This window comes from Rattus norvegicus, chromosome 5, assembly GCF_021556685.1.
Source record: "Rattus norvegicus strain SHRSP/BbbUtx chromosome 5, alternate assembly SHRSP_T2T, whole genome shotgun sequence".
Classification (NCBI taxonomy): Eukaryota; Metazoa; Chordata; class Mammalia; order Rodentia; family Muridae; genus Rattus; species Rattus norvegicus.
In genome coordinates, this window is record NC_141538.1 from 85,813,320 (window position 1) to 85,838,912 (window position 25,593).

The window sequence follows — 25,593 nt, forward strand, 5'->3', positions numbered from 1 at the left end:
AAGGGCACCTACATACGTAAAAGAAACCTTACTAAAGCTCAAAACACACATTGCACCTCACACAATAATAGTGGGAGATTTCAACACCCCACTCTCATCAATGGACAGATCATGGAAACAGAAATTAAACAGAGATGTCGACAGACTAAGAGAAGTCATGAGCCAAATGGACTTAACGGATATTTATAGAACATTCTATCCTAAAGCAAAAGGATATACCTTCTTCTCAGCTCCTCATGGTACTTTCTCCAAAATTGACCATATAATTGGTCAAAAAACGGGCCTCAACAGGTACAGAAAGATAGAAATAATCCCATGCGTGCTATCGGACCACCACGGCCTAAAACTGGTCTTCAATAACAATAAGGGAAGAATGCCCACATATTCGTGGAAATTGAACAATGCTCTACTCAATGATAACCTGGTCAAGGAAGAAATAAAGAAAGAAATTAAAAACTTTTTAGAATTTAATGAAAATGAAGATACAACATACTCAAACTTATGGGACACAATGAAAGCTGTGCTAAGAGGAAAACTCATAGCGCTGAGTGCCTGCAGAAAGAAACAGGAAAGAGCATATGTCAGCAGCTTGACAGCACACCTAAAAGCTCTAGAACAAAAAGAAGCAAATACACCCAGGAGGAGTAGAAGGCAGGAAATAATCAAACTCAGAGCTGAAATCAACCAAGTAGAAACAAAAAGGACCATAGAAAGAATCAACAGAACCAAAAGTTGGTTCTTTGAGAAAATCAACAAGATAGATAAACCCTTAGCCAGACTAACGAGAGGACACAGAGAGTGCGTCCAAATTAACAAAATCAGAAATGAAAAGGGAGACATAACTACAGATTCAGAGGAAATTCAAAAAATCATCAGATCTTACTATAAAAACCTATATTCAACAAAATTTGAAAATCTTCAGGAAATGGACAATTTCCTAGACAGATAACAGGTATCGAAGTTAAATCAGGAACAGATAAACCAGTTAAACAACCCCATAACTCCTAAGGAAATAGAAGCAGTCATTAAAGGTCTCCCAACCAAAAAGAGCCCAGGTCCAGACGGGTTTAGTGCAGAATTCTATCAAACCTTCATAGAAGACCTCATACCAATATTATCCAAACTACTCCACAAAATTGAAACAGATGGAGCCCTACCGAATTCCTTCTACGAAGCCACAATTACTCTTATACCTAAACCACACAAAGACACAACAAAGAAAGAGAACTTCAGACCAATTTCCCTTATGAATATCGACGCAAAAATACTCAATAAAATTCTGGCAAACCGAATCCAAGAGCACATCAAAACAATCATCCACCATGATCAAGTAGTCTTCATCCCAGGCATGCAGGGATGGTTTAATATACGGAAAACCATCAACGTGATCCATTATATAAACAAACTGAAAGAACAGAACCACATGATCATTTCATTAGATGCTGAGAAAGCATTTGACAAAATTCAACACCCCTTCATGATAAAAGTCCTGGAAAGAATAGGAATTCAAGGCCCATACCTAAACATAGTAAAAGCCATATACAGCAAACCAGTTGCTAACATTAAACTAAATGGAGAGAAACTTGAAGCAATCCCACTAATATCAGGGACTAGACAAGGCTGCCCACTCTCTCCCTACTTATTCAATATAGTTCTTGAAGTTCTAGCCAGAGCAATCAGACAACAAAAAGAGATCAAGGGGATACAGATCGGAAAAGAAGAAGTCAAAATATCACTATTTGCAGATGACATGATAGTATATTTAAGTGATCCCAAAAGTTCCACCAGAGAACTACTAAAGCTGATAAACAACTTCAGCAAAGTGGCTGGGTATAAAATTAACTCAAATAAATCAGTTGCCTTCCTCTACACAAAAGAGAAACAAGCCGAGAAAGAAATTAGGGAAACAACACCCTTCATAATAGACCCAAGTAATATAAAGTACCTCGGTGTGACTTTAACCAAGCAAGTAAAAGATCTGTACAATAAGAACTTCAAGACACTGAGGAAAGAAATTGAAGAAGACCTCAGAAGATGGAAAGATCTCCCATGCTCATGGATTGGCAGGAGTAATATAGTAAAAATGGCCATTTTACCAAAAGCAATCTACAGATTCAATGCAATCCCCATCAAAATACCAATCCAATTCTTCAAAGAGTTAGACAGAACAATTTGCAAATTCATCTGGAATAACAAAAAACCCAGGATAGCTAAAGCTATCCTCAACAATAAGATGACTTCAGGGGGAATCACTATCCCTGAACTCAAGCAGTATTACAGAGCAATAGTGATAAAAACTGCATGGTATTGGTACAGAGACAGACAGATAGACCAATGGAATAGAATTGAAGACCCAGAAATGAACCCACACACCTATGGTCACTTGATTTTTGACAAAGGAGCCAAAACCATCCAATGGAAAAAAGATAGCATTTTCAGCAAATGATGCTGGTTCAACTGGAGGGCAACATGTAGAAGAATGCAGATCGATCCATCCTTATCACCCTGTACAAAGCTTAAGTCCAAGTGGATCAAGGACCTCCACATCAAACCAGACACACTCAAACTAATAGAAGAAAAACTAGGGAAGCATCTGGAACACATGGGCACTGGAAAAAATTTCCTGAACAAAACACCAATGGCTTATGCTCTAAGATCAAGAATCGACAAATGGGATCTCATAAAACTGCAAAGCTTCTGTAAGGCAAAGGACACGGTGCTTAGGACAAAACGGCAACCAACAGATTGGGAAAAGATCTTTACCAATCCTACAACAGATAGAGGTCTTATATCCAAAATATACAAAGAACTCAAGAAGTTAGACCGCAGGGAAACTAATAATCCTATTAAAAAATGGGGTTCAGAGCTAAACAAAGAATTCACAGCTGAGGAATGCCAAATGGCTGAGAAACACCTAAAGAAATGTTCAACATCTTTAGTCATAAGGGAAATGCAAATCAAAACAACCCTGAGATTTCACCTCACACCAGTGAGAATGGCTAAGATCAAAAACTCAGGTGACAGCAGATGCTGGCGAGGATGTGGAGAAAGAGGAACACTCCTCCATTGTTGGTGGGATTGCAGACTGGTAAAACCGTTCTGGAAATCAGTCTGGAGGTTCCTCAGAAAATTGGACATTGAACTGCCCGAGGTTCCAGCTATCCCTCTCTTGGGCATATACCCAAAAGATGCCTCAACATATAAAAGAGACACGTGCTCCACTATGTTCATCGCAGCCTTATTTATAATAGCCAGAAACTGGAAAGAACCCAGATGCCCTTCAACAGAGGAATGGATACAGAAAATGTGGTACATCTACACAATGGAATATTACTCAGCTATCAAAAACAACGAGTTTATGAAATTCATAGGCAAATGGTTGGAACTGGAAAATATCATCCTGAGTGAGCTAACCCAATCACAGAAAGACATACATGGTATGCACTCATTGATAAGTGGCTTTTAGCCCAAATGCTTGAATTACCCTAGATCCTTTGAACAAACGAAACTCAAGACGGATGATCAAAATGTGAATGCTTCACTCCTTCTTTAAATGAGGAAAAAGAATACCCTTGGCAGGGAAGGGAGAGGCAAAGATTAAAACAGAGACTGAAGGAACACCCATTCGGAGCCTGCCCCACATGTGGCCCATACATATACAGCCACCCAATTAGACAAGATGGATGAAGCAAAGAAGTGCAGACCAACAGGATCCGGATGTAGATCGCTCCTGAGAGACACAGCCAGAATACAGCAAATACAGAGGCGAATGCCAGCAGCAAACCACTGAACTGAGAATAGGTCCCCCGTTGAAGGAATCAGAGAAAGAACTGGAAGAGCTTGAAGGGGCTCGAGACCCCAAAAGTACAACAATGTCAAGCAACCAGAGCTTCCAGGGACTAAGCCACTACCTAAATACCATACATGGACTGACCCTGGACTCTGACCCCATAGGTAGCAATGAATATCCTAGTAAGAGCACCAGTGGAAGGGGAAGCCCTGGGTCCTGCTAAGACTGAACCCGCAGTGAACTAGACTATGGGGGGAGGGCGGCAATGGGGGGAGGGTTGGGAGGGGAACACCCATAATGAAGGGGAGGGGGGAGGGGGATGTTTGCCCGGAAACCGGGAAAGGGAATAACACTTGAAATGTATATAAGAAATACTCAAGTTAATAAAAAAAAAAAAGGGGATGTGTAGATTTTTTTTAATATTTCTTGCTCATACAAAATTGTAAAAAACAGAGAAACATACTGATCATTGTCATGGCAAAAAAAATTGTAAAGAATATGCCCTTTATTTAATTCAAAGTGTATTGAGCACTTATGCTTGGTAGACACAACTGAACACAGGGGCTGGAACTAAAAATGTAGGAGACACAACCTGCACTTACTTATATTGGTCTTAGTATGAGACATATACCAACTACCATTGTTTTTTAAAGCTTTTACCATAAACATTGATACTGAATTCCTGCAAGGTATTAAACACTCTGATTGATGGGCATGGAGTAGGCAGAGGTAGAGCAGATTCAACTGTTGTCACGGAGGATCTGAAAGCCTAGTGGCCATGTTCTAGGAAAACAGATTTCCTATGGAATGACAAATATTTGTTTTGTAGAGATTAAGGTGAACTTGATGATGCCTAACTGGAGAAGTTGGAGAGTGTTAGTAAATTGAAATTCTTAATGTAGGGAATTTTATACCATAAAAATATTGAATCACAGCATATTGATTGATAGGGGATTGGAAATGAGAGTCTAAGAACAAAAGAGAATATCAAGCTTCTAAATGGTGGGAGAAACACTGAGGCTTCTGCTTTCTTCAGGAGACTGAAATATGTATCAGGAAACGATTCCCACACAGTCCAACAAAATACATAGAACTAAGAACAGCACTTTGAATGGCATTAACTTTCTTCATTCACCCCAGGGATTCAGGTTTCCCACTGCCATAGCGATGTGGTCTTAATCGTCTACTTCAGAGTTTGTTTTTCCCTTTTTCTATTCTCTATGCTCACAATACTATAGGCAAAGTAAGGAAGGAGATGAGCTTATGGCCGTGGTCACGAGGAAACAAAGCTTTTCTCCCTATTACCCTGTGTTTTCACTTATTTAAAATCTTCTTTTTCTCTATAGACAAAGAACTCTCCATTGAATATAGTGTACTACTGATTGTTAGAAATAGTTTTATTTATTACAAAGAAAAAACTAAAACCCCTCTCAATTATAACTGCAATGCATCATCAGTCAGAAAGCCCACTGTGAACTGATAGATGTTAGTAAATGGAAAGTGAAACTCAAAAATGTTAGATAGTTGGAAAGAATCAGTTAAAGCTCTAATATATGCCAAGCTCAGGGAAACATTCTGTACCAGACTATATTGTTATTACTTATTCTCACAGTCTTTTAATCACCATGAAATGGGCAACTACAGGCTGTAAGATTGTATAATACACATTTTACTGATGAAAATAAATTTTATGTTACTCATATATAGTACACCATTGGCTTTGTGCAGTGGTTCATTTTATGGCAATTTCTCTCCCTCTCCCTCTTTCTCTTTCTCTCTCTCTCTCTCTCTCTCTCTCTCTCTCTCTCTCTCTCTCTCTCTCTCTCTCTGTGTGTGTGTGTGTGTGTGTGTGTGTGTGTGTGTGTGAACGATCTGTGAGCATGTGTATGCGCGCATGTGTTCAAAGTGAGACTGGAGGTAAAAAGGTAAGGAAATATCATTTATAACTGATAAAATCTTAGGACAGATTCTGGTCACAGAATGAGAGAGAGAGGTGATGCACATCAGTGGTGACAGAGTAAACCTAAAGTATGAATCCTTTCAGATCTTGTAAAAACACTAAGGCTGTGTATCAAATGTAGCAGCACAATTAAATAAAAAGACTCTGATCATGAATTGTTCTTAATCTATTTGCACCCATTAATAATCTCACTGACCATTTCACGATCCAAAAATATGGCCTGTGTTATGTTTATGGGTCATATTGTCATAGAAATTACATTAATTTAATACTGGCCATGTGTGTTGTACTTTACTTTTTACTAAATATTCAGTATCTGCCAAGTTTGCCAGATGCTCACTTGTCTCTGGCTGAGAAGCGATTGTTCCTTTGACTAAGTGATTGTAGGTCTTCTGTTGAATCTGCTGCACAATAATGATGCAGAAAACTAAATGGCTTCCTATTCTGTCCACTTTCCATTTTAGCATAAATATTGACTTTGAGAAGGTAGCTACGCATCAATATATTACTCAGTGAAAAACCACATTTGTGTGCTTATTGAGGCTAAACAAATAAAACTTGACTGCTTATGGTTTCTCTCTTTTACTTTACACCTGGTATGTCTTCTAGAAGAGGCTAGCAGAACTGTAATATCCTGGTTAAAGGTCAGAATGTGCTAGTGTATTATTATCATCAGGTTTTCATAAGAAAGAAATACCACACAAAGCACTCTCCTAAATATTCCTACCACAGTTAGGAAAGCTCTCAACGAAGATATATACAAAATTAATGCCTCATGAGGCATAATCTAAAAGGGATTATTTGATTCTTTCTCCTGGGTTTCCTTTTAAGCACCGAGCTTAAAAGGGCTACCTTTCCAATGGTAGCAAAAAAAGGCATGTGCATCCTAGAAGTGGATACACTTATCAGTAATCTGTCCTTATTTATCACACCAAACTATTGTGTCCTTCTTACTTGAAGTATTTGTGTGTACAGCGTGTTAGGGAAGGCTGGAGGTCCAAGCACTATTACTATTGCATCTAAGACATTCTACTTTTTATGTGTTACAGACATTGAATGGAGGATAAGGGGCACTAGCAAAGTTAAGACTTCGTAAGATGAGAGTCTAGATTCTTTAAGACTGTTTTACAATGTTTCACTCTTTTCAAGGCCAAGGGACATAGTCAATTATGGGTAAAAGAGAAATTTCATTTTAGAATTATTTTATATTTGAAGTTTCTACCATTTGACACAATTTCTAAACATGTAGTAGGATTAATAGGAAAGGAAGGGATTCACTTTATAAAGCTAGACTTCAATTTTGTCCTTTAAATTGATTGATTGTGGGTGTCATATTTCCATGTGTGAACTTAGATTTGTGTATCTGCCTGTGGAGAATAGGAGGACTCTGGTGTCTTAATAGGACTTCGTACTTTGTTTTCTTGGAACAGGATCTCTTACTAAACTTGTAGGTAGACTGTTGGCAAAGAAGCTCCACAGAGCCTCTGGAAAGGAATAGCTGAAGGGATTCACATCTGACTCATGGTCCTTTAGTCTTTTGCAGTTTAGTTGTAACTAAACCACATTGGAGGTGCTTTTGAAATACCTTGGGGGTGTTACCTGGTCCAATGATGTTTATCCTACTTATATTAATCAGAAACATATGAATTTTCTTTTCCCCAGACATGGTTCTAAAAGCTTTACAACAAATCTTTGAGGAAGTATAATTATCCTTATATTATCCCCATTTTTGATCACTGCCAGTTATCTTTTATGGGATATAATGAGAATCTAGACTATGGTTAATTTAATTCAATCACACAAGAAAAATGTAATTATCTTCTATTTATTTACAGATTTATTCATTTTCATATGTGTATGAATGTCTACCTACATATTTGTATGCATTTTATATGCAGTGTCCACATGGATTAGAGGACAGAAATTCCCTGGAACTGGTGTTACAGATGGTTGTACAACACCACATGGATGCCAGGAGGCAAACTCCTATCCTTCAGAAGAACAGCCATGGATTTTAAATAATGACTATCTCCCCAACTCTACACCTTCATTGTCATGGTAGCAAATGGAGAATTGGTGACTTGTGTCACTTGACTGCTGTCATATATCCTTTTCTTTCTTTCAGAAGCTGATTGATCTTTGAATCGTAACAGTGAAAGAACACAGTCTCTTTGTGTGAGTAGAGACTGTACATTATTTTGCAGGGTGGTTGGGTGTTATATGATGAAAAGGGGAACTTGGCAATGGAAGATTCTTACTGTAGGTCAGTTCTTCTGAAGTTTTGGACTTCTTATCAGAAGCTTCCCTGAGAAGTTTCCACCCGTGAAGAGTCCACAGGTGATCCAGGAGGCATCACATAGCTTTCTAAGAATAAGTATTCTAAATATTAGTATTTGGATATGTCAAATGATGTAAATATGTAAAAAAAGGGGAAGAGGGTAAAAATGTTTTCAGATTTATAGGGCAGAAAAATAAGGCTCTGGAAGTGAAATCATTTGAACATTAGTCATCTGACCTGAACTTGACGTCAGCAACTTCTGAATCCCTTCACCATTTCTTTATCACCAGTGTCACATATAGAATTATGTACTGCTCTCCAAAACTCATAGACTCTGCCTGGCTCTGTGACTGCAACTTGAAAATTCATCTATCAGTACCTGATTCTATGACTTGAATTTAATGAGATAATTAAAATAAAATAACCAATAAAAAATAAAAAATTAAAATAAAATGTCATATGGGTCTGTCTTAACACAATATAACCTATTATTTATAAAACGAGGTCAGGAGCTGGGGAGATATCACAACTGATAAAATGCTTCCCAAGATTGAAGACCTGCAGATTCTCAGTACCCTCATTAAAAAAGTAAATAAATATCCACATAAAACCAAACTAATAGGAAAAAAAGTGAGGAAGAGACTCGAACACATGGGCACTGGGAAAAATTTCTGAACAAAATGCTAATGGTTTATATTCTAAGATCATGAATTGAAAAATGGGACCTCATAAAACTGCAACGCTTCTGAAAGGCAAAGGACACTGTCATAAGAACAAAACAACAACTAACAGATTGGGAAAAGATCTTTACCAATCCTACATCTGATAGAGGGCTAATATCCAAAATATACAAAGAATTCAAGAAGTGAGACCCCAGAGAGCCAAATAACCCTATTAAAAATGGGGTACAGAGCTAAACAAAAAATTCTCAGCTGAGAAATATTGAATGGCTGGGAAGCACCTAAAGAAATGTTCAACATCCTTAGTCATCAGGGAAGTGCAAATCAAAACAAGTCTGAGATTGTACCTCACAGCAATTAGAATGGCTAAGATAAAAAACTCAGGTGACAACAGTTGCTGATGAGGTTGTGGAGAAAGAGGAACACTCCTCCATTGTTGATGCGATTGCAAACTGGTTCAACCACTCTGGAAATCAGTCTGGAAGTTCCTCAGAAAATTGAACATTGCATTACCTGAGGACCCAGCTATACCTCTCCTGAGCATATACCTAAATGATGCTCCAACATACAACAAAGACACATACACCACTATGTTCATACCTTATTTATAATAGCCAGAAGCTGGAAACAACCCAGATGTCCTTCAACAGAGGAATGGATACATAAAATGTGGTACATTTACACAATGGAATACTACTCAGCAATCAAAAACAATGACTTCATGAAATTTATAGGCAAATGGATGGAACTAGAAAATATCATCCTGAGTGAGGTAATCCAATCACCAAAAAACACATACTCACTGATAAGTGGATATTAGCCCAAAAGCTCCAATTATCCAAGATACAATCCATGGACCACATGAAGCTCAAGAAGAAGGTCGAACAAAGTTTGGATTCTTCAGTCTTTCTTAAAAGCAGGAACAAAAATATTCATAGGAGGGGATATGGAGACAAAGTTAGGAACAGAGATTGAAGGAATGGCCAACCAGAGCCTGCCCCACCTGGGTGTACAGCATATATATACAGCCACCAAAACTAGACAATATGGATGAAGCCAAGAAGTACATGGTGACCAGAGATTGAAAATAACTGTTTCCTGAGAGGCTGAGCCATGGTGTGACAAATACAGAGGCGAATGCTAGCAGCAAACCATTGAACTGGAAGGGAGTCCCTGTTGGAGGAATTTGAAAAAGGATTGAAGAGCTGAAGGGTCTTGCAACCCCATAAAAACAACCATACCAACGAGCCAGAGCTCCCAGGAACTAAACCACTACCTGATGGCTACATATGGACAGACCCATGTCTCCAGTTGCATATGTAGCAGAGGATGTTCGGCACGAATGGGAGGAGAAGTCATTGGTCCTGCCAAGGTTGGAACCTCCAGTGTAGGGGAATGTCAGGTTGGGGAGATGGGAAGGAGGACTTGTTGGGGAGAGGGAACACACTTATAAAAGAAGGGGAGGGGGCTTATGGATGGGAAACAAGGAAAGGAAATAACACTTGAAATGTAAATAAAAAAATCCAATAAAAAACAGAAAAATACTTGAATAAATAAGTAACTAAATAACAAAAACAAACAAACAAACCCACCACCAACAAAAACCTGTATGCTGATACCTATTACCCCAGCTCTGGGAAGAGGCAGTACAGGTGGGAGATTTGAAAACTTCACTGACCAGTCAGTCTAGCCAATGAATGAGTAGCAAGTTTAGTTAGAGAGCCTGGCTCCAAAACTTTGGTGGAGCTTTTTGAGTATTTCCCACAGCTCATCAAGTGACTCCTATTCTTGAGAATGCTCTTCTTTTCATAATAAACATTCTATAAGTAGTAATTAATAATAATAAAAGAAGATTGTGAACTGAAAACTGCGGATGGCACCCAGTTGTGAGCTCTGACTTTCACACACACACACACACACACACACACACACACACACACACACACACACACACAGATTGAGAGAGAGAGAGAGAGAGAGAGAGAGAGAGAGAGAGAGAGAGAGAGAGAGAGAGAGAGAGAGGAGAGAGAGGTCTATTGCCCCATGAACAAACATGTACACACATAGGTAAAAGAAAAGTTCAGGACACAAACACAACAACTGACATCTTTATCCTGGGTTTTAATCTTCAGTATTGTGAGAAAATATGTCCCTCTAGTCTGAAACATCCAGTCTCTCGTACTGTGCTCTGGAAGACTTGGAAGTCTAGGTGGAGCAGTAAGCATCCTCTGACGAAAACAAAGAAGGAATGAGGATGTTGCTCCAAGCCAGTTCCCCGCCTGAACCAAGCCCAGAGGTCAGATGACTTCCTGGGATGAAAGCCAGCTTCCTCTTGCTGTTCCTCCAGAAGCTGGTCAGCAAACGCTTTCTCCTTCCTGTTTTACTCTTCGGTCTTCTAACTTCCCTCCTGAGATGGGCTTATTAATTCTAGAACAAAACCAAAAGTGAGAATGCTAAGGTTGGCACTCTCACTTCCTCTTGCTCTCTAGCCAGTATACCTTTGAATACAATATTTACAGAGGGGCAACCGCTGGGAGAGAAGGGGCAGGGGCCCCAGGGACTCTGCCCTGCCACCATTTACAGTTCGTCATGCTTTCTCACGGCCTCCGCTGGTTGCAGAAAATGCCAGGATGATGCCTCTCTTGCATCTGGCTGGGACTCTGATCATGGCATTGTTCCTTTCCTGCCTGAGACCAGGAAGCTTGAATCCCTGCATAGAGGTATGTGTCTGGATCGCAGAAGATTGTTCCCTTTCCGGTTAGCCTCCCTTATTTCTCAAACTGTCCTCAGCTCAGGGCTTTCTGCATGTGTTCCGATTAGTTTATTTTGCACGAAGGAGTTAAACTAACAAAAACAAACTTGAGAAGCTGTGGCAACAAAAAGACTCAGTGTTAACACCGGGCAGGATCAGGCAGTCAGTGGTGTCTTGTTCCCTGTACGGCGTCTGAGTCATGATTTAGAGACTTGAAATTAGTAAAACTAGTTTAAAGTCGTTGTTCTGTGACCTGTCTGAGAGACCTCAAAGAAGTTACTGAACGTCTCTGAGGCCAGTATTCACAGGATGAAAGAATGACCGTGATCACTAGAAATACGAAGGAAGCCTGTTAATATCAGTGCTTTCTGTGGGAGTTCTGAACACTCAGCTTTTGGTAGTCATTCCTTCCCTTTCCAAATCAGGCGAAGGTAGCTGATGCTTAAGAAGCATCTTTGAGGGATGTGGCTCAGCAGGTAAGCCTGTTGATAGTCCGACTTCAACCTTCAAGCCCCACGAGGTGGAGGCAGAGAGTCTCCTCCTCTGAGTTGCAGGTGACTGCCTTGGCAGGTGTGTGTATGCATGAGCATACACGCAAATGAATAAATGTAACGATTTTCTTAAATGAAAGAATCTCTATTAAAAAAAAACAAAACAAAAAACCAAAGAGATTTTTTAACTGGGCTTTCAGTATTCTGCAACTTATTCTAGATGATAAAGAAATGGGAAGGAGGGACGGATGGAGACAGAGACATGTAAAACAAAAGCTAAGGGGGCTGGGGATTTAGCTCAGTGGTAGAGCGCTTACCTAGGAAGCACAAGGCCCTGGGTTCGGTCCCCAGTTCCGAAAAAAAGAACCAAAAAAAAAAAAAAAAAAAAAAAAAAAACAAAAAACAAAAGCTAAGGCAATCACTCCCCTTTTGGTGGAATACTGAGGAATGAGTAATGTGACCCATGACTCATTCCTGTTTTCCTCCTTCACAGCCTTTTCATTTATGTTAGATGCTCACAGTAGTACTGAGCAAACAAGGAAGGAATTCAGGGTGAGGTAAACTCAGCAGTTCAGAACAGGTACACTGAGTTAAGACACACGGTGTTCACATGGGAAAAAAATATTATTAACTTAAAGAAGTTACAATCCCAGTGTCTTGCTTTCTGATTCCTCAGGTACAATGATAGAGATAGCATTTACAATCACTGTCACACTGAGATAATATATCTCTGACTTGGTGTCACTGGTATCAACTCTCAAAGCTTGCCTGGTCCTTCCGTAGGCCAGGTCTCAGTGCTCTTGGCCTTGTCTTAATTCCCCTTGTCATGTCTTCAGGGGTGAGCACTGACTGGTTTCCTAATTTATAGCCCTTTCTATAAACACACTTACTTTTTTGTGTGTTGTTATTGGTCCAGATGATTTAGATTTAACAAATTACTCCTTTATATCCTTATAATAACTCTTAAGAACTATAATTGCTTCATCCCACAGGACTGCTTACTCTACCCACCTATTCCTCACCTAGATCACGGCTGTCATATGCTAAAATTATGGAATCCCCAGATATATTTTAATATTTACCTATGGTCAAATTGAAAAATTAAAAATAAATGGATGAAATCAGTTTCAGTGAATTTTTTATGTAATCAAATATAATTAAGCAATTATTTTATGTTTAATTTTTAATATAGGGTATTAGACATTTAGCAATATTTTTGGTTTGCTGTACATTTTTATTTATCCTATGCATGTTGTTTCATAGCTGCTGTGTGTAGCTTATAGCTACAATACTGTAATGTGGGGCTTTGATTTCAGGATTTATTTTTTTTATTTAAAGTAGATCTCTGTGTAAATGTGTCCTCGGGGTGATTTTTCTTGATTGCCTCATGTATATTTTCCCTTTAGCCTCTCAATATGCTCTTTTATTGATCATATCATTTTGCATTTTGTCTTTATTTTTACTCCATTTATCCTTTCTTTTGTGTAGAAGTCACAAGAAGGTAGGATTACTGCTTGCTTTATCAGCGTGCCAACAGTGCCTCTCAATGGTTCTCAACCTTCTTAATGCTGAGACCCTTAATACAGTTCCTCTGGTTGTGGTGACCCCCAACTATAAACTTATTTTTGTTGTTACTTTATAACTATAATTTTATTACTGTTTTGAACTAACTATCCCATATAAGCTATGTGATGTGCAACTCCTATAAAAGGGCTGTTTGACCCTGAAATGGGTTGCAAATAGGTCACAGACCACAGATTGAGAACCACTGGCCTAGATCATAATAGTCTTTGGTTGTATGTATTGTATGTAGGAAACCAATGAAAGAATGACTTCTGAACAACATTTGATGACCGCATGTTGTGCCTATAGTTTCTCCAAGCTGTAAGGCTCTCCTTCCATGCCTGTTAGCTAGTTTATCTGCATTTGTTCCCACTCATTATTTGCTTATAATCTTTTCTCCTTATGACATACATATTTTTTCCTTTTCCACACAGTTCCTTGCTCATCTTTCCCAATCTGAATCTAGAATCTGTGTCTAGCTTTTCAGCTTTAGCAGAACAAGACATACTATTTGGCTTAAGCAGTCCTCTGTCCCATCAATTAGACAATATTTATCATTCATTCATCAAAAAATGTCTACTGAGCACAGAGAGGTCACTATCCCCCTTTCTGAGCCTCGAAAACAAAATAGCAAACAAAAATCATCAGAGCATCAAAGCTCATGGTTCATTTCATCAAATGAAAGGCATTTGGAAAATATTGTATAGACTATAGATTTGCCTGGTCATCAAAACCTGTGAAGGGAATAAAAGAAGGTAAGAGAAGAGTTTCTGACTGGTGACTTACTCTATTAGATTCATTGTCTTCAAGGATCCTATGATGAGTACTATCTTAGGGTTTCTATTCCTGCACAAACATCATGACCAAGAAGCAAGCTGGGGAGGAAAGAGTTTGTTCAGCTTACACTTCCACATTGATGTTAATCACCCAAGGAACTCAGGACAGGAACTCTGGCAGGTTAGGAAGCAGGAGCTGATGCAGAGGCTAGGGAGTGATATTACTTACTGCCTTGTTTCCCCTGGCTTGTTCTGCTTGCTCTCTTAGAAAACCCAGGACTACCAGCACAGGAATGGTACTACCCACAATGCTCTAGGTCCTTTTTTCTTGATCACCTTGATCACTAGTTGAGAAAATGCCTTAGAGCTGGATCCCATGAAGGCATTTCCTCAAGGGAGGCTCCTTTGACTGTTGTAACTCCAACTTGTGTCAAGTTGACCCACAAAACCAGCCAGTACAAATACAATTTAAGTAGACATGTACGAAGGATCCTGAATATATACAAATTCTTTGACTGTATGTGTATTACCCCATCTTTTTATTTTCTTCGTTTTTAAAGGATTTTTTGAAGATTAGTATAAAATACATAAGATGTAAGTAAATGCTAATATGTAGCAAAAAGTCAATAGTAGCCAATGTTAATTAACATTAATATTTATCACTTTAATTAATGCAAGCTTTGAGATAAGCTCTGATCTCATTTAGCCCTTTGAGAATTCCATTGCTTTTAAATAAAAGAAAACAAAACTCACTGGGTTAAACAAAGCATTTGCTGGATGAAATCATATAGTTATGACATCACATGGAATGCATTGCATAGAATTCACAATGAATGTGAGAAAACAGATAAATATAGGCGGAGACTCTGATAGAGAACACACTCGACCTTGAGTACTATTTTCCACCACTGGAATCCATGCACTCAAAGACTGCCTCTGATCCCAGTACCAAACTGGGAAAGTCAATGAGCCTAAGAACCAAAAGCAATTGTCAAAAATAGGTCAGTAGCTAGGACATGTCTGTACATTTTTATTAGTATTCTCCATGTGGCTATATATAATGAAGATAATTAGTTAGAATGGCAATAATTTTACATAAAACTCTGTACAAACCTACATGTATTTTACATAAAACTAGTGAGGTTCATAGAAAATATTATAAAAAAAAAAACTAACCATCACACAAACAAACAAAGCTTTGTCCCACACTCAGTATTCCTTAGTTCTTTATATAGGGTTAAGGACTCCTGTATAGATAGGGTCATGGACTCTGTCCATGGTAGCATGTATAGTTGTTGTCTTTTTTCAACTCAAGTTAGGCAGTCATGTTAGTAAGACTTTGTGGGTGTAGCTTTTGACATTAGGAAACACAGTATCACAGTAAAGTTCCTGACCTTTTGACCCTCATATTCTTTCAGCTTCTTCTGCTGCAATGATCCCTGATCTGTAGATATGGGAGTTGTGTTGTACATGTACTTGGCTCCAGATTCCTGAATTTTCATTGGCTGTGATTTCTGTAATGATCTTTGTTTATAGAGTGGGAGAAATCATCTTCCCCAGAGAAGAGTCCAGCAGTTGGTTACTAAATACCAACCAGTCATTGCTGAAAACATATATATGAGTAATATTACGCAAGCCGACCAGGTAGTACTTACATAATACAGGCATATATATATATATATATATATATACACACACACACAAACACACATACACTTACACATAAACATATACATTAATGAAAAAAAGATACCATGGATTTGAAAAAGAGCAAAGAAAAGGGAATAAGAACTTGAAGAGAGGAAAAGGAAAGGGGAAATGATATAATTATAATTTCAAAGAACAATAATATAAAAGATGTACTTTGTACCAAGTGACACAGAACACATGTGATAAAACCAAGGTTTTCAGACTTGACGGTCATTTAACACCTGATTTCACTGTTCTTCATTTAATTATAATTTTGTTGGAGCAGAATGTTAACACGTTGAGAATGCAAGGAACATTTTTTCTTCCTGATATGTAGAATAAGATGTTTTATAAACATGAAGAGGTAGGTAAATGAATGGAGAAGGATGGATATGAGGCCATATCCCAGAAATGCCAGTGCTTGTGTGGTAGAGGCAATTAGATAGGAAGTTCAATGTTATCTTTGACTGTATAGCTAATTTAAAAGAAGACTGGGCTATCTGAAAGCTTGTTTAAAAACAAAATAAATCACGAAGAATGGATGGATAGGTGGATGGTATATTGATTAGCATGTATATGGGAGTTTTACCATCTCATTATTCATCTTTGGAGAGGAGTGGGAACACATACAGTCGAAAAGAATAACATTTTGTGTGATTTTTACAGGTACTTCCTAATATTACCTACCAATGCATGGATCAGAATCTCAGCAAAATCCCTCATGACATCCCTTATTCAACCAAGAACCTAGATCTGAGCTTCAACCCCCTGAAGATCTTAAGAAGATATAGCTTCTCCAATTTCTCACAACTTCAGTGGCTGGATTTATCCAGGTAATGAATGAGTTTTATTTGCTGCAGACTGTGAAGTAGTTATTTCTATATCACTGCATTTTTGGCTCAGAAGACCTAGATGTTTCTAAGTAAATTTCCTTTACTCATCTATTCAGTAGACTTAGTCCTTGCTGTAAATCCTTGGGACAGTTACTTTTATTTACCTGGTTTCTGTTTGGTAGGCAGCTAAATAAGAATATCAAAGGGCAGTTCTAACTTCTATATTATTTTAAACTATTTCATTAGGTATTTATGGATCACATATTATATGTTATACATCTAAGCTACAGAACAAAAATTTATAGATACAAAACCCATACTCCTAATTATTAAGCAGGATAAAAATCTTCTTTAATAAGTTAAAGTCATGTCCTGGTTAATGGACACATAGCACAAATCAAACGAATGTTAACCAAACTAATACTGTAGTTTACAACAAAAGTAAGTAATAAAATATGGGAAAATATGGGCAACACAATTTGTCCTTTAGAAGAAGAGCTGTTTTTTTTTTATGTGTGTGAGAGGATCAGAAAAGATTTTGGTATGTGAGTAGGTTTGCAAGATACCTGAAATATTTAAAATAGAAAAGAGGGTAGAGAATAAGAAAAGCAATACCTTCAGAAAAAGATGCCAATATCCAAGCAATACATCTACTGTGGGCAAGAAATAGTTGCTATAGTACCCAGTCTTAAAGAGTATATTTTTATCAAGCCTTCCCCTCAGGGCTCAGATGACTCCAATAAGCAGTGTCCCCCAGACACAACAGGACTGATGCACATATTCACAGAGACTGGCAGCATGCTCAGGGCCTGCACTGGTTCAAGTGTGGGGAAGAAAAGCAAATATGGTTTCCATCTGTAACCAGGAAGTTATCTACAATTGGTACCAATCTGTGGAGGAAAAATTAGTTTTCTTCAATAAAGTCTCACTGGAGTAGACAACCAACAGCAACAGAAAATTCCCTTTCTGATTCAGGGCAGCATGCCATTTGTGGGGATATAGAAACTGTTAACCAATATGTCATGTGGGAAGCTCAATCTTTTTTATTGGTTAAATTTGCTCTTTGACAATTTCATACATCTATCTAATGCATTCTGCTACTCTTACCTTCACACACACACTGAGTTCCCTCTTATCCCTGTTAGCCCTAACTTCTTCCAAAATATCTCCACCCTATATTCATATCATGTTTATTGCTTGACCCACTGATTTTAACCAGGTTCTCTGTATGACCATAGGTTTAGTACTACATTTTGGAGACTAGTGAGCTTAACTATTTGATAAACAACTAAGAACAATGACAGTCTCTCCCTAAGAATCTAAATTTCAGCAGGGAGAAAATGATCCCATGGTCCTCTCCAGGATCAGTAGATTTCTGTTGCCAAGTACAATGCAGAGAAACACAGCTGCTATGGTTTGCAAAAACTGTGTCATGCCCCATATATAGCACCTCCTCTCCCTGTCCCTTGACTCTTACATTTCTGTCAGATCACTCTTCCTCAATATTCCTTGACCCTTTGAGGGAATGTTACAAATGTTCATTTCAGTGGTGACCACAGAACTATCTTTTGCTTCTAGTGTCTTGCAGATCTAAGAATATCCACATTCACTACTCTTTACTCTAAAGGGAAGTGACTTTTGTTAATAGGTATAAGTGTAATTATTTAGACAGTAGTATGGTGCCATGCTAATTTTACTAAAACACAATAATCACTGTCCTCTCTACACCCCACATATTAGGCTTATAGACGTTTCTAATCCACTTTTTTTGACCAGGGTAACAATATTAGCTTTGGATAGCCTTCTGTAGGATGGGACAAAAATCTAATCCAAAAAAGGTTTGTCATCTCTAGAATAGTTATGCCAGCATTTCGTCATTGGACACTCCTGGCAGGTTCATATTATAGTTCATAGGGGTCATGCCTAGAAGACACCAGAAATGATTTTCCAAAATCACTGCACCTTTCTGCTGAAAGCTACCCAGCAGGGAGAAAAGCTTCGAGCTCTGCTTCAGCTTTACACCCGTGGGTTGTAATAATTAGGGGCATCCTTAAATGTTGAAGTAGATAATGAGCCTCTTTTCTGCCATGTTCATAAAACTACAGAAAATTTTCAAATATTTTTTTCTAAAATCTCTTGACAAAGATAAAGAGAATGGTATTAAAAGTCTTCTGCAGAGCAGACATTACTGTTAAAAGTTAGTAAACTAGAAAACGTCTTATATTCTTTGAGGGATGATAGATAGCACATTCCAAATATAGAGGGCAACAGCTCTGTTGGGAGAAGCACAATGGAGCCCATGCTTTCCCCAACGTTTACAACTGTGTGATCTGTTACATATTATTTTTCCTTTGTCTCAGTCTTCCCTCCTATTAAAAGAAAATTATACTCCATGGTGAAAAGTTACTAACTGAAAGATTATTAAAATTATTTAGTGAGTTTTGTGAGTTTAAAAACATGCTATCATAATCACTTTATTAAATTGTACATTTGAATTATCCCGGTGAGATTTTAAGGGGACTGAGATAGGCAGGCAGGTAAAAAAATAAACAAAATAATCTCTTTTTAATAAAGATGATATAACTTTTCATCCTGTATAATTGAGCATTGTTCTACAATGTAATGTAAGAGCATTCCTTAAAGGCTTTGAATGTGTCCTCAGGAAAAATGCAAGTTCCTCTTCCCTTAGCTGGCAGGATATTTTGCATTACAGTAGAGAAGACAAGGCAACAAGGCACTCCTGTGCCTTTCCACAGGAAGATTAATGTGTAGAAACTAGACAGGGCTCCTAAGAATAATTTGCTCTAGATCAGCTAGTCATCATTTCTTTCTAGAAACATACATACTTCTTGTGGCTAAGAAAACTAGGTTTTCAGTGTAAGGGAATATCAGGGTGGGGAGGTGGGAAGGTGGGGTGATTGGGGAGGGGAAACACCCTTATAGAAGGGGGAGTGAGATGGGATTGGGGGCTTATGGACAGAAAACTGGTAAAGGGAATAACATTTGAAATTTAAATAAAAATACCCAATAAAAATCTGAAAACAAACAAACAAGCAAACAAAGCAAAGAACAAACAAACAAAAAAAAGAAATCTGGATTTTGAAGGATCTGAGTGACTAATCTATGGCAAAATTGCTTACTTAACTAGACTAGAGTCAAGCTTACATCTCCTGCTTCTAAGCTTAGAGTTTTTTCACTCTATTTCTCTAAAGTTATGAGATCAATATTATCAGATAGAAACAGAGATATATCCCTTTTGCCCTTATTTGTATATATATATGACATTTACATGTATTACATATACATGTATTTACATATATTAAATGTAAATATATATATATGATTATGAGCAATAAAATGATAACCGAAAGTGGGAACTTGAGAAACAATCAAAAATTTTTTTAAGTATAAAAATATTCTTTTTAAAGTTTGTATAAAATTTTTCCATGTGGTGTGGCTATTTCATGCTTACATCTTAATAGTACATTTTTGAAACATTTTTGCTGATGAAAAATCGAATTTCTGTATCTTAGGAAGTATTTATCAGTTTCCTTTCTGTGATGTTTGTCTATCTCAGTCTTTCTTTCCAGTTTGATTATTTCACTTTCTCATTTATCTTAAGACCTTTCAAATATTTTTAGATTTATTCATCATATTTTTTTTATAATTTACTAATAGTTTTATGTAATAAAATGTGTTTGGCCTTTATAACTTTAGAGATTTTTTTTTATTAACTTGAGTATTTCTTATTTACATTTCGAGTGTTATTCCCTTTCCCGGTTTCCGGGCAAACATCTTTGCCTCATTTAGAATTGGAATGACAAAAATTCACAGAAAATAATGAGTTCTCAAATCATGCAGGAAGAGAGTAAGCATAGCTGCATGTCTCTCTCTTGAAATTGTCTTTTTAACATATCCATACCTTTTGTCAAATTACTAATAAATAGCTAAATCACAAACCAAAACTATTTTATTTCCTATGAATATTCCAGAGAGAATAGGAAAAGTGAGGGAAGGTAATTGGTTTAGATTTGAAAATGACTCCTTTGCTAAATGTATCTGGCATGCATGTGTGATGCGGTCTATAATGCATCACTGTTGGCTGCCTATGAGTTCTGTTGCCAGCTTGTCTCTGAGTGTTTTGTATAGTACAGCTTACATCTATCTTGGGATGAAATTTAGAAGACTTTATTGAGCTTATGAGTCTCTACTTTATTTGCAACCCAGTCTTGCTACACCATTTTTATTAGCTGTTTGCAGTGTCTTGTTGCCCTGCAGCCACAGAGACTGTGTGGTGGCTCCTCCACGGGGCACACTCGCTTTCTACTCCAGCTTCTGGATCTGTTGTTGACTTCATCTATTCTTCACATTCACTCATATTTATCATTGAAATTCCCACTTACTTATTCTCAGCATTGTCGGCTTTCATCTCCTGAGAGAGGGTTAATTCTTTTGATGTGAACGTTCATAGCCCATTTTCTTCTTCTTCCGTAAAACCTACTCATGTCACCAATTATTAACATTTACCTGTGATAATGACAGGTTTAATATACCTAGTCATCATATACGAGTTGAATTTTGTAAACAATGTGATTCTTGACACTTGGCACCTATGTGTCATTATTTATGCATTTAATATTGACTTTCACCAGTCATCATGACTAACTGACAATGATCACCCATATTGCCTATGCCCATTAGGTGTAAAATTATATCTATGTGCGGAAAGAAATGCCTAAGTTAATCTAAGGCTACTCCATATCCTATTCAACAGTCTTTATGTGCCCCAGTTATTGATCTTAAATTGATTTTCTTCTGATGGATTTGCTGCCCTACATGATATGTTAGTTTATCATCACTGCAGCAAGTGTGAAAATGACAAATCTACAGAGTTCCTTTCCTGCTCACACCATTGTCATCTGCTTTGCTATGTATAGTTTTTCTTTTCACAATAACATGGTATATCATATTTTTGTATCATGGAGTGGCAGGGACAGTTACATTCTCAGAAAGTCTTTAGGCAAAAGTGCATAATTGGTATCTCTTCTTCTCCTTAGGTGTGAAATTGAGACAATTGAAGACAAGGCATGGCATGGCTTAAACCAGCTCTCAACCTTGGTACTGACAGGAAACCCTATCAAGAGTTTTTCCCCAGGAAGTTTTTCTGGACTAACAAATTTAGAGAATCTGGTGGCTGTGGAGACAAAAATGACCTCTCTAGAGGGTTTCCATATTGGACAGCTTATATCCTTAAAGAAACTAAATGTGGCTCATAATCTTATACATTCCTTTAAGTTACCTGAATATTTTTCTAATCTGACAAACCTAGAACATGTGGATCTTTCTTATAACTATATTCAAACTATTTCTGTCAAAGACTTACAGTTTCTACGTGAAAATCCCCAAGTCAATCTCTCTTTAGACCTGTCTTTAAACCCAATTGACTCCATTCAAGCCCAAGCCTTTCAGGGAATTAGGCTCCATGAATTGACTCTAAGAAGTAATTTTAATAGCTCAAATGTACTGAAAATGTGCCTTCAAAACATGACTGGTTTACATGTCCATCGGTTGATCTTGGGAGAATTTAAAAATGAAAGGAATCTGGAAAGTTTTGACCGTTCTGTCATGGAAGGACTATGCAATGTGAGCATTGATGAGTTCAGGTTAACATATATAAATCATTTTTCAGATGATATTTATAATCTCAATTGCTTGGCAAATATTTCTGCAATGTCTTTCACAGGTGTACATATAAAACACATAGCAGATGTTCCTAGACATTTCAAATGGCAATCCTTATCAATCATTAGATGTCATCTTAAGCCTTTTCCAAAGCTGAGTCTACCTTTTCTTAAAAGTTGGACTTTAACTACCAACAGAGAGGATATCAGCTTTGGTCAGTTGGCTCTGCCAAGTCTCAGATATCTAGATCTTAGTAGAAATGCCATGAGCTTTAGAGGTTGCTGTTCTTATTCTGATTTTGGAACAAACAACCTGAAGTACTTAGACCTCAGCTTCAATGGTGTCATCCTGATGAGTGCCAACTTCATGGGTCTAGAAGAGCTGGAATACCTGGACTTTCAGCACTCCACTTTAAAAAAGGTCACAGAATTCTCAGTGTTCTTATCTCTTGAAAAACTTCTTTACCTTGACATCTCTTACACTAATACCAAAATTGACTTTGATGGCATATTTCTTGGCTTGATCAGTCTCAACACTTTAAAAATGGCTGGCAATTCTTTCAAAGACAACACCCTTTCAAATGTCTTTACAAACACAACAAACTTAACATTCCTGGATCTTTCTAAATGCCAACTGGAACAGATATCTAGGGGGGTATTTGACACACTCTACAGACTCCAGTTATTAAACATGAGTCACAACAACCTACTGTTTCTGGATCCATCCCATTATAAACAGCTGTACTCCCTCAGGACTCTTGATTGCAGTTTCAATCGCATAGAGACATCCAAAGGAATACTGCAACATTTTCCAAAGAGTCTAGCCGTCTTCAATCTGACTAATAATTCTGTTGCTTGTATATGTGAATATCAGAATTTCTTGCAGTGGGTCAAGGACCAGAAAATGTTCTTGGTGAATGTTGAACAAATGAAATGTGCATCACCTATAGACATGAAGGCCTCCCTGGTGTTGGATTTTACGAATTCCACCTGTTATATATACAAGACTATCATCAGTGTATCGGTGGTCAGTGTGCTTGTGGTAGCCACTGTAGCATTTCTGATATACCACTTCTATTTTCACCTGATACTTATTGCTGGCTGTAAAAAGTACAGCAGAGGAGAAAGCATCTATGATGCATTTGTGATCTACTCGAGCCAGAATGAGGACTGGGTGAGAAACGAGCTGGTAAAGAATTTAGAAGAAGGAGTGCCCCGCTTTCAGCTTTGCCTTCATTACAGGGACTTTATTCCTGGTGTAGCCATTGCTGCCAACATCATCCAGGAAGGCTTCCACAAGAGCCGGAAAGTTATTGTGGTGGTGTCTAGACACTTTATCCAGAGCCGTTGGTGTATCTTTGAATATGAGATTGCTCAGACATGGCAGTTTCTGAGTAGCCGCTCTGGCATCATCTTCATTGTCCTTGAGAAAGTGGAGAAGTCCTTGCTGAGGCAGCAGGTCGAATTGTATCGCCTTCTTAGCAGAAACACCTACCTCGAGTGGGAGGACAATGCTCTGGGGAGGCACATCTTCTGGAGAAGACTCAAAAAAGCCCTGTTGGATGGAAAAGCCTTGAATCCAGATGAAACATCAGAGGAAGAACAAGAAGCAACAACTTTGACCTGAGGAGTACAAAACTCTGCGCCTAAAACCCATTATGTTTACAATTTCCGAATGCTACAGTTCATCTGGGTTTCTGCTGTGGACAGGGAGTCCAGGGAGCACGAGGCTTCTAACCTCAACGACCTCACAGGGCACAAGGAAGTAGCAATGTGATGAAACCCCATACTTTCCATGTGTATCAGGTGTATGAATTAAGCAACTCAGGCAAAGAATCATAATCAGCAAAGTTTACTCTTATAAAACCTAAGGAGAGGAGGCTAAGGCCCAGTGAGAACAGAAAGGAACATCATTCTTCTCTGGATCTTTGAATATAAGCACAACATGTAGTGTGCTGCAGTTACCTTAGAAGAGTTTTGATCATTTAAACTGAAGTGAATGTTTCCTTCCTTTCCCTTTTTCTATTGAATATAATTTAAATGGCACTGACTCTTTTTGAGAGACCCTCATTCAAATTTCTTCTTCCATTTTCTGTCAGTTTCTTTTTTTAAATCTAGTTCTACAAGAAATATGACTGATACATGCTCAAAGATATCCTGGTCAATCCTTAGAATGCTATATTTATAAAATAAAAAATTTTAGTGTACTTTTATTTTTTAAAATCAGTTATTTTTCCTTGCCTTGACTATAAACTCATATCATAAATAAGATTGTCATAGGTATGCTAGGAATGCCCACATTAAGTACAATTTTTCAGAAAGTGTATAAAATATACTGTCATTTTGTCACTGGGTGTCAGTCTTAAGTTATTACCTACTAAGTTATGGATGTCACAGAATCAGTGTTAAAAATAATTTGCTTGATAGAAATATTTTTAATCAGAAAAGAAAAGTGCAGGGGAGTGCAGGAACAGAAATCATAACTTGGTCATTTATTCTTGATTATTCCAGAGCCATAGAAGCTCACACAACTAGATAGTGAGACTAGATAGGCTGACATTGAGGTTCCTTCTCAGCAAGGATACTGTCTGACGGACTTATACCTCCTTTCTGGGAGGCAAGGAGGCCTGACATTCTTTTCCTTTCTCATTTCCATTGTCAGACATGCTTTGTGAGATGGAGGAGTGTTGGGAGTACACATTTCTGCTTTTCCCTTATTCCAGTCATCATGAACACTATATATATATATATTGCATATACACAGTGTGTGTGTGCATGCGTGTGTGTGTGTGTGTGTGTGTGTGTGTGTGTGTGTGAGTGTGTGTGTGCTTGTGAGTACCTGTATGTGTGTTAAGGTTAAGGAGCACAGAGTAGTTCTATATTGTTGATGGGGCATTAAGTAGTTGAGCCAATTCAGAAAAGTATGGAGGTTTTTTGATAAAAGAAACCAAACTAGAACTATTATAAGATTAAAAAATGTAAATTTCCAAACAAACCAACAAATAAATAAATTGGATTTCCTAATCCATTATGACCATATTCACAATGTTCAAATTATGGAAACAACCCCAATCTCCACTGGCAGGTTAATGCATAGAGA

At 37.8% G+C, this 25,593-nt stretch overlaps 1 protein-coding gene across 1 annotated transcript; it reads left to right on the forward strand.

The window, feature by feature from the left end:
- The first annotated feature begins 11,101 nt into the window (after positions 1-11,101).
- On the forward strand, positions 11,102-24,716 carry Tlr4 (toll-like receptor 4). Its single transcript, NM_019178.2, is given in 3 exon segments — positions 11,102-11,428; positions 16,646-16,812; positions 21,870-24,716. Coding segments are annotated over 3 exon segments (2,508 nt in total). The 5' UTR covers positions 11,102-11,338; the 3' UTR covers positions 24,121-24,716.
- Positions 24,717-25,593: the final 877 nt, after the last annotated feature.